Source organism: Sebastes umbrosus, unplaced genomic scaffold, assembly GCF_015220745.1.
Source record: "Sebastes umbrosus isolate fSebUmb1 unplaced genomic scaffold, fSebUmb1.pri scaffold_72_arrow_ctg1, whole genome shotgun sequence".
In the NCBI taxonomy this organism is placed as follows: Eukaryota; Metazoa; Chordata; class Actinopteri; order Perciformes; family Sebastidae; genus Sebastes; species Sebastes umbrosus.
The window spans coordinates 24,947-35,000 of record NW_023618536.1 but is presented as its reverse complement, the minus strand read 5'-3'; the positions used below and the strand labels follow the sequence as shown (position 1 = coordinate 35,000).

General features: G+C 47.4%; 1 protein-coding gene across 2 annotated transcripts in view; it reads left to right on the top strand.

Moving 5' to 3' along the window:
* Nucleotides 1-9,679, top strand: part of soul4 (heme-binding protein soul4) — an 11,343-nt gene extending 1,664 nt beyond the window's left edge. For both annotated transcript variants that reach the window (XM_037763269.1, XM_037763270.1), the window contains exons 2-6: nt 4,946-5,178; nt 6,914-6,999; nt 7,185-7,326; nt 8,123-8,306; nt 8,496-9,679. In XM_037763269.1, the coding sequence (XP_037619197.1) occupies nt 5,019-5,178; nt 6,914-6,999; nt 7,185-7,326; nt 8,123-8,306; nt 8,496-8,670 (747 nt within the window). In that variant the 5' untranslated portion in view covers nt 4,946-5,018 and the 3' untranslated portion in view covers nt 8,671-9,679. The remainder of the gene's footprint in view (nt 1-4,945; nt 5,179-6,913; nt 7,000-7,184; nt 7,327-8,122; nt 8,307-8,495) is intronic.
* The last annotated feature ends 375 nt before the right edge of the window (nt 9,680-10,054 follow it).

Here is a 10,054-nt window from a genome sequence, read left to right as displayed (position 1 = left end):
TCTGCTGGTTCCTCTGATTCTGCTGGTTCTGCTGGTTCCTCTGATTCTGCTGGTTCCTCTGGTTCCTCTGGTTCTGCTGGTTCCTCTGATTCCGCTGGTTCCTCTGGTTCCTCTGGTTCTGCTGGTTCCTCTGATTCTGCTGGTTCCTCTGGTTCCTCTGATTCTGCGGGTTCCTCTGGCTCCTCTGGTTCCTCTGATTCTGCGGGTTCCTCTGGCTCCTCTGGTTCCTCTGGTTCCGCTGGTTCCTCTGATTCTGCTGGTTCCTCTGATTCTGCGGGTTCCTCTGGTTCCTCTGGTTCCTCTGGTTCCTCTGGTTCTGCTGGTTCCTCTGGTTCTGCTGGTTCCTCTGATTCTGCTGGTTCCTCTGATTCTGCTGGTTCCTCTGATTCTGCTGGTTCCTCTGGTTCCTCTGGTTCTGCTGGTTCCTCTGGTTCCTCTGGTTCCTCTGGTTCTGCTGGTTCCTCTGATTCTGCTGGTTCCTCTGGTTCCTCTGGTTCCTCTGGTTCTGCTGGTTCCTCTGGTTCTGCTGGTTCCTCTGGTTCTGCGGATTCTGCTGGTTCCTCTGGTTCTGCTGGTTCCTCTGGTTCTGCTGGTTCCTCTGGTTCCTCTGGTTCTGCTGGTTCCTCTGGTTCTGCTGGTTCCTCTGGTTCTGCTGGTTCCTCTGATTCTGCTGGTTCCTCTGATTCCGCTGGTTCCTCTGGTTCTGCTGGTTCCTCTGGTTCTGCTGGTTCCTCTGATTCTGCTGGTTCCTCTGATTCTGCTGGTTCCTCTGGTTCCTCTGGTTCTGCTGGTTCCTCTGATTCCGCTGGTTCCTCTGGTTCCTCTGGTTCTGCTGGTTCCTCTGATTCTGCTGGTTCCTCTGATTCTGCGGGTTCCTCTGGTTCCTCTGGTTCCTCTGGTTCTGCTGGTTCCTCTGATTCTGCTGGTTCCTCTGATTCTGCTGGTTCCTCTGGTTCCTCTGGTTCTGCTGGTTCCTCTGGTTCCTCTGGTTCTGCTGGTTCCTCTGATTCTGCTGGTTCCTCTGGTTCCTCTGGTTCTGCTGGTTCCTCTGATTCTGCTGGTTCCTCTGGTTCTGCTGGTTCCTCTGGTTCCTCTGGTTCTGCTGGTTCCTCTGGTTCTGCTGGTTCCTCTGGTTCCTCTGGTTCCTCTGGTTCTGCTGGTTCCTCTGGTTCTGCTGGTTCCTCTGGTTCCTCTGGTTCCTCTGATTCTGCTGGTTCCTCTGGTTCCTCTGGTTCTGCTGGTTCCTCTGGTTCTGCTGGTTCCTCTGGTTCCTCTGGTTCCTCTGGTTCTGCTGGTTCCTCTGGTACCTCTGTTTCCTCTGGTACCTCTGGTTCTGCTGGTTCCTCAGGTACTCTGATCACTACCTGCTCAGGTACTCTGATCACTACCTGCTCAGGTACTCTGATCACTGCCTGCTCAGGTACTCTGATCACTACCTGCTCAGGTACTCTGATTACTACCTGCTCAGGTACTCTGATCACTACCTGCTCAGGTACTCTGATTACTACCTGCTCGTGTACTCTGATCACTACCTGCCTGCTCAGGTACTCTGATTACTACCTGCTCGTGTACTCTGATCACTACCTGCCAGCTCAGGTACTCTGATTACTACCTGCTCATGTACTCTGATTACTACCTGCTCGTGTATTCTGATCACTACCTGCTCAGGTACTCTGATCACTGCCTGCTCAGGTACTCTGATCACTACCTGCTCAGGTACTCTGATTACTACCTGCTCAGGTACTCTGATCATTACCTGCTCAGGTACTCTGATTACTACCTGCTCGTGTACTCTGATCACTACCTGCCTGCTCAGGTACTCTGATTACTACCTGCTCGTGTACTCTGATCACTACCTGCCTGCTCAGGTACTCTGATTACTACCTGCTCAGGTACTCTGATTACTACCTGCTCGTGTACTCTGATCACTACCTGCTCAGGTACTCTGATTACTACCTGCTCGTGTACTCTGATCACTACCTGCCTGCTCAGGTACTCTGATTACTACCTGCTCAGGTACTCTGATCACTACCTGCTCAGGTACGCTGATCACTACCTGCTCAGGTACTCTGTCCACTACCTGCTCAGGTACTCTGTCCACTACCTGCTCAGGTACTCTGATCACTACCTGCTCAGGTAGTCTGTTCACTACCTGCTCAGGTACTCTGATCACTACCTGCTCAGGTACTCTGTTCACTACCTGCTCAGGTACTCTGATTACTACCTGCTCAGGTACTCTGTTCTCTACCTGCTCAGGTACGCTGATCACTACCTGCTCAGGTACTCTGTCCAAAACCTGCTCAGGTACTCTGATCACTACCTGCTCAGGTACTCTGATCACTACCTGCTTAGGTAGTCTGTTCACTACCTGCTCAGGTACTGTGTTCACTACCTGCTCAGGTACTCTGTTCACTACCTGCTCAGGTACTCTGTTCACTACCTGCTCAGGTACTGTCAAGTTTTTGTTTAAATATGTGCGGTGTCCAAACTTGAAAGAGACTGAAACATCCACTGTAAGATTTTAACTGGAATCCACTCAATGAAACAGCTTTTCCTTTTTCTCTCCTTTATTTTTTAGGTTGAGTTGCAGGTTCATTTCACTTTGGAATTATTATCCATTCCATTTAGTGATTAGCCATTAGCCATTAGGCGTTAGGTGAAAAACCTTTCAAATAGAAAAAATACAGAAAAGAAAACATTCACATTATTACCAAATAAGTATAAATAAGAACAAAGAGAGACTATGCAAAATTCATTACTCCTTATTTAAGTTAATACACACACTCCCATTAAATGTCTCATGTCAAATACAAATAAGCCTTAACATAAAGGTAATATATATACATGTATATATATACATACATACATATATATATATATATATATACATATATATACACACATATATCCACACACACACATATACATATATACATATACATACATATGTGCATTATATTATTTTATTTAATTACTATTTTTAATTATTTAATTAAGCACAAAGTATCTTATATTTCATAATTACTTTTGAGTTCATATCAAATCACGTAGCAATCCTAAACTACATTTCCCATAAGCCTCCACAATTCACCGCCTCTCACCGCATCATCCACCGGACACTCAAAACAAACAAAGTCAACCACCGGCACAAACAGACGGACTAAACCACCAGCAACAGCGATCTCCGTCTCTCAAAGTGATTCAGTATCCTTACCGGCTGCCTCTCACACTTTGTAGATGTTCTTTTCGCACATAGTTTTACTGCAGATTGCAGTCGTGGTTTGAATGAAAGCCCTGCTGGTTAGCGCTCTGCTGTATTTTCAGGACCCTTTTCCCTGTGGCACTGAGGAGTGTTGCTTTTATAAACTCCGGGTGTAATTTCATTAATTACTTCCCTCCCTCTGCTTTACTCACTGAGCACTCAGTTTTGCTACTGGACTTATTAATTTACAAATTACTTTCTGATTTATTTATTTTCTATTTTTCTATTTATATTATTTTCTTAATTTCTATTTATTAATTTATTAATTTCTATTTATTAATATTTATAAATCTTAATTTTCTGAAACTTCAGTTTGACTTGACAGGTACTCTGATTACTACCTGCTCAGGTACGCTGATCACTACCTGCTCAGGTACGCTGATCACTACCTGCTCAGGTACCCTGTTCACTACCTGCTCAGGTACTCTGATTACTACCTGCTCAGGTACTCTGATTACTACCTGCTCAGGTACTCTGATTACTACCTGCTCAGGTACTCTGATTACTACCTGCTCAGGTACTCTGTTCACTACCTGCTCAGGTACTCTGTTCACTACCTGCTCAGGTACTCTGATTACTACCTGCTCAGGTACTCTGATTACTACCTGCTCAGGTACGCTGATCACTACCTGCTCAGATACCCTGTTCACTACCTGCTCAGGTACTCTGATTACTACCTGCTCAGGTACTCTGATTACTACCTGCTCAGGTACGCTGATCACTACCTGCTCAGGTACTCTGTTCACTACCTGCTCAGGTACTCTGTTCACTACCTGCTCAGGTACTCTGATTACTACCTGCTCAGGTACTCTGATTACTACCTGCTCAGGTACGCTGATCACTACCTGCTCAGGTACTCTGTTCACTACCTGCTCAGGTACTCTGATTACTACCTGCTCAGGTACTCTGATTACTACCTGCTCAGGTACTCTGTTCACTACCTGCTCAGGTACTCTGATTACTACCTGCTCAGGTACTCTGATTACTACCTGCTCAGGTACTCTGATTACTACCTGCTCAGGTACTCTGTTCACTACCTGCTCAGGTACTCTGATTACTACCTGCTCAGGTACTCTGATTACTACCTGCTCAGGTACTCTGTTCTCTACCTGCTCAGGTACTCTGATTACTACCTGCTCAGGTACTCTGTTCTCTACCTGCTCAGGTACTCTGATTACTACCTGCTCAGGTACTCTGATTACTACCTGCTCAGGTACTCTGATTACTACCTGCTCAGGTACTCTGTTCTCTACCTGCTCAGGTACGCTGATCACTACCTGCTCAGGTACTCTGTCCACTACCTGCTCAGGTACTCTGATCACTACCTGCTCAGGTAGTCTGTTCACTACCTGCTCAGGTACTCTGTTCACTACCTGCTCAGGTACTCTGTTCACTACCTGCTCAGGTACTCTAATTACTACCTGCTCAGGTACTCTGATTACTACCTGCTCAGGTACTCTGTTCTCTACCTGCTCAGCTACGCTGATCACTACCTGCTCAGGTACTCTGTTCACTACCTGCTCAGGTACTCTGATTACTACCTGCTCAGGTACTCTGTTCTCTACTTGCTCATATATATATATATATATATGTATATATATATATATCCCATCTGTCATAACGTGGAAACAACAGGTGTTTTCCTGTCAACAGGTGTGTTTATGGATATTTTCTCTGTTACAGGAACAATAAAGAATCCCTCCTCTCATTGGGCGTCGTCTCTTCAGGTCAAAGGTCGTCTCCTCATCCACTAGTGATGGCTCTGATCTCTCTGGAAGACCTCGACGGATTGGACGACGAGCAGCTGGATGATGACATCACTGACAACCCAGAACCAATGGATGAAGAGGACAGAGATCGACTGCTGACACACTGGCAGGCGGTCGCCAGTACCCACCATGTGTCAGTACCTCCAGGTGAGGGGGCGGGGCCAGTACCCACCATGTGTCAGTACCTCCAGGTGAGGGGGCGGGGCCAGTACCCACCATGTGTCAGTACCTCCAGGTGAGGGGGCGGGGCCAGTACCCATGTGTCAGTACCTCCAGGTGAGGGGGCGGGGCCAGTACCCACCATGTGTCAGTACCTCCAGGTGAGGGGGCGGGGCCAGTAGCCACCATGTGTCAGTACCTGCAGGTGAGGGGGCGGGGCCAGTACCCATGTGTCAGTACCTCCAGGTGAGGGGGCGGGGCCAGTACCCACCATGTGTCAGTACCTCCAGGTGAGGGGGCGGGGCCAGTAGCCACCATGTGTCAGTACCTCCAGGTGAGGGGGCGGGGCCAGTAGCCACCATGTGTCAGTACCTCCAGGTGAGGGGGCGGGGCCAGTAGCCACCATGTGTCAGTACCTCCAGGTGAGGGGGCGGGGCCAGTAGCCACCATGTGTCAGTACCTCCAGGTGAGGGGGCGGGGCCAGTACCTCTAGGTGAGGGGGCGGGGCCAGTACCCACCATGTGTCAGTTCCTCCAGGTGAGGGGGCGGGGCCAGTACCTCTAGATGAGGGGGCGGGGCCAGTACCTCTAGATGAGGGGGCGGGGCCAGTACCTCTAGGTGAGGGGGCGGGGCCAGTACCTCTAGGTGAGGGGGCGGGGCCAGTACCTCTAGGTGAGGGGGCGGGGCCAGTACCTCTAGATGAGGGGGCGGGGCCAGTACCTCTAGGTGAGGGGGCGGGGCCAGTACCTCTAGGTGAGGGGGCGGGGCCAGTACCTCTAGGTGTTTGTTATTAATGAGGACCAGAGGTCTGGACTACGAAGCAGGATGTGGTGTTAGCGAGGTAACTTCAGGGTTAACCCTTCAGGGTTTTTCGTCTTACAAAGGTGGATCACTTCTTACCGGCGTAGATCACCATGGTAACTGGTGCTGAACAGCTCACCTACTCCGGAGCAGGTTCTGTTCCAGATAAGAGATCAACTGGTATAAAAGCACCTCCTACTGACCAATCAGAGCTCAGTAAGGTGATCGTATGATAATATCACACACATATGAAGAAGTTACCGTCATAATCAGACTAAACACAACTCAGTTTAAACTGACAGATGCAGGAAGGACAGCTAGATTTATGCTGGGGGTGTTTACCGCTTTGAATTATGTTTTTATATTTATACACCGCCGGAGACGGAACGCAGCTGAAAGAAGGTTCAAATAGTCAAACACGCCGTATTAATATTACTGGCATGATGAGGTGTCATCCGTTGTGCGTTTAAAAGCTGTTTATATCTAGACGACTTTATCTGACTTTTGAGTGTTCCGTTAAATGAATAAATCTGTTAATTGAATCATTCACACATCTGGAGTTTTTTCTTTCACCAGCTGTTCTTCCTGCATCTGGCAGCTTCAACTGTTACTGTTAGTCTGATTAAGAGTTTAACTTCTTCATATCTGTCTGATATAGTTCACTCTTCCTTTGATAACTGTGTCTGTCTGCTGTCTAGTAGACTAGACTCTGGGTTGGTTTACTGAGTTGATAAGCAGCTTCATAGGACCGCTTAGTGAGATCTCTGTTGTTAGAGTTAGTGAAGCCAGATAACCAGAAGATACCCTGGAAATGATGAAGATACCCTGGAGATGTTGGACTAGCTTCGTACTACAGACCTCTGATGTGTCAACTGAGTGTTACCTTCATGTTTTACCTGAACTTCGTGTTTGTGTGTTCCAGAGATGACTGGACCCATACAGGAAATGACCCGCAACAACCAGCAGAGGGAGTCCATACCCTTCGATCCAGTGTCCCGCCACGAGAAGGTAAAGACCACAACACACCAGACGGGTTAACCTGGTGTACATCACCATGGTAACTGATGTTAACCTGGTCTACATCACCATGGTAACTGATGTTAACCTGGTCCTAACTCCCCCACAGATAGGGGAGGTGCTGTATCTATGTCTGACTCCCACTCTCTCCCCATCTCCCCTCTCTCCCCATCCAGATGGGGGAGGTTCTGTATGAGGAGCGGGTCTACCCGGCGGGTCACTGGGCCTCCGTGACCAGCGGAGAAGATCTGTATGAACAGAGTATCTCCAAGGGCTTCATGAAACTGATGCGCTTCATCTGTAGAGAAAACTCTGCAGGTCTGACTCCTCCCACTCCCATCTGACTTCTCCCACTCCCATCTGACTTCTCCCACTCCCATCTGACTTCTCCCACTCCCATCTGACTTCTCCCACTCCCATCTGACTTCTCCCACTCCCATCTGACCCCACCCACTCCCATCTGACTTCTCCCACTCCCATCTGACTTCTCCCACTCCCATCTGACTTCTCCCACTCCCATCTGACCCCACCCACTCCCATCTGACCCCACCCACTCCCATCTGACTTCTCCCACTCCCATCTGACTTCTCCCACTCCCATCTGACTTCTCCCACTCCCATCTGACCCCACCCACTCCCATCTGACCCCACCCACTCCCATCTGACTTCTCCCACTCCCATCTGACTTCTCCCACTCCCATCTGACCCCACCCACTCCCATCTGACCCCACCCACTCCCATCTGACTTCTCCCACTCCCATCTGACTTCTCCCACTCCCATCTGACTTGACTGAAATTGATGTGATTAGTATTGATGAGGTGATGGTATGTATTGATCGTCTATAGGCAGATCAGTATTGATGAAGTGATGGTATGTATTGATCGTCTATAGGCAGATCAGTATTGATGAAGTGATGGTATGTATTGATCGTCTATAGGCAGATCAGTATTGATGAAGTGATGGTATGTATTGATCGTCTATAGGCAGATCAGTATTGATGAAGTGATGTATGTATTGATCGTCTATAGGCAGATCAGTATTGATGAAGTGATGTATGTATTGATCGTCTATAGGCAGATCAGTATTGATGAAGTGATGTATTGATCGTCTATAGGCACATATCTGGGGATGACGGTGCCGGTGGTCAGTCACGTCCACATGATGGAGGACGGAAACACGTTTGAGAAAGGCGTCCAGACGGGGTACTTCCTGCCCGCAGAGTTTCAGACCAACCCCCCCCGACCCTCCGACCCCGACATCACCATCGCCTACAGAGAGCCAATCAGAGTCGTCGCCAGGTCAGAACATCCTCATTAACGTGGTGCTTCATATCGATCAGAGTTTAACCCGCAGAAATCCTGACTGTCCCTGAATGCAGCGTTGAATTCACACAGACTGTCCCTGAATGCAGCGTTGATATTCACACAGACTGTCCCTGAATGCAGCGTTGAATATTAATAATGTTCTGCTCTCTGATTGGCCGTCAGGACGTTCTTCGGGACAACCACGGAGGAGACGGTGACTCGTCAGATCGGGCTGCTGTGGGAGATTCTGGGCGTCACCGACGACCTGCGCAGAGACGGCTACATGGTCGCCACGTTCGAGAACCCCGGCGTCCCCCACCGCAGGAACGAAATCTGGTTTGTCAGACGCAACCTGTAGACGCCTTCCCATCATCCTCTCCTCCTTCACCTCCTCCTCTGATTGGCTGCTGTTTATCTGCTCACTTCATTTATTATGTCAACCTGACCAATCAGAGCAGGTCCTGACACTAAGCCCCGCCCCCTACCTGTCCAATCAGAGCAGGTCCTGACACTAAGCCCCGCCCCCTGCCTGTCCAATCAGACTGCCTCTCTCTGACTAACTCACATCCCATTGGTTTAAAATGATCCCGCTTCATATCAACAGGAAATACGTAACTTTATTTTGACAAGCTTCCGTCCTGATTGGCTACAATCTGATCAGGTGATCGGAGGGATATTGATCCGATCGATCAGACTGTAAACAGTAAAACATTAAAGGAGCAGTTAAGATAAATCTTCTCTGTTCACACTGATTAGCTTAGCTTAGCATAAAGACTGGAAACAGCTAGCCTGGCTCTGATTAGCATGTTAGCATCTGGACAAAACCTGGAGAGTCAAAACATTAGTGAGCAGCTAATGGTTGGTCCTGGACCTAGTCCTGGACCTGGTCCTAGTCCTGGTCCTGGTCCTGGACCTGGTCCTAGTCCTAGTCCTGAGACCTAGTCCTGGACCTGGTCCTAGTCCTGGTCCTGGTCCTGGACCTGGTCCTGGTCCTGGACCTGGTCCTAGTCCTGGTCCTGGACCTGGTCCTGGTCCTGGACCTGGACCTGGTCCTGGACCTGATAATGAGTCCTGTTAGTGACCATCTGTCCTCCAAGTGTTTTGGTGTTTTCAGCATGTTGAACCGATTTTAACTTCCTGTTTTGTTTTTCTGGAAATTTTGATGTGAAACGTTTTAAAACGACCAAAAACTGATTCAACTGATTTAACAGATTTAACAGATTTAACAGATTTAACAGATTTTTGGTGCCTGTTTTTCTTTTATTTACTTCCTGTTGACTTTCAGTGTAAAACAGTTTTTATTATTGTTGTTTTTTCCTTGTTTGATTCCAACGTTTGTGTCTAAAATAAAATCCTATTTAAAGTGACGACAGTCTGAAATCTAATGATATAATGGAACACACAGTATCAGATCAACAGTATTAGATTATTATTATTATTATTAGATTATTAGTATTACAACATTAATTAACTGGTTGGATAATGTTTGAACAAAAGTCAGAAAATTAAAAAAAAATAATAATAATTAAAAGCAGTTTAGAAAAAAGTCAAAAAAACAAAAAGAAAGTCGGAAAATGTCAAAAAAGATTTCTAAAGAAAGTTAGAAAAACTCCAAAAAATGTCCAAAAAATTCTGAAAAAAGTCTGAAAATGTAAAAAAAAAGAAAAAGAAAAAGTCGGAAAAATAAAAAAAATTAAAAACAGTTTAGAAAAACGTCCAAAAAAAGTCAGAAATGAAAAAAA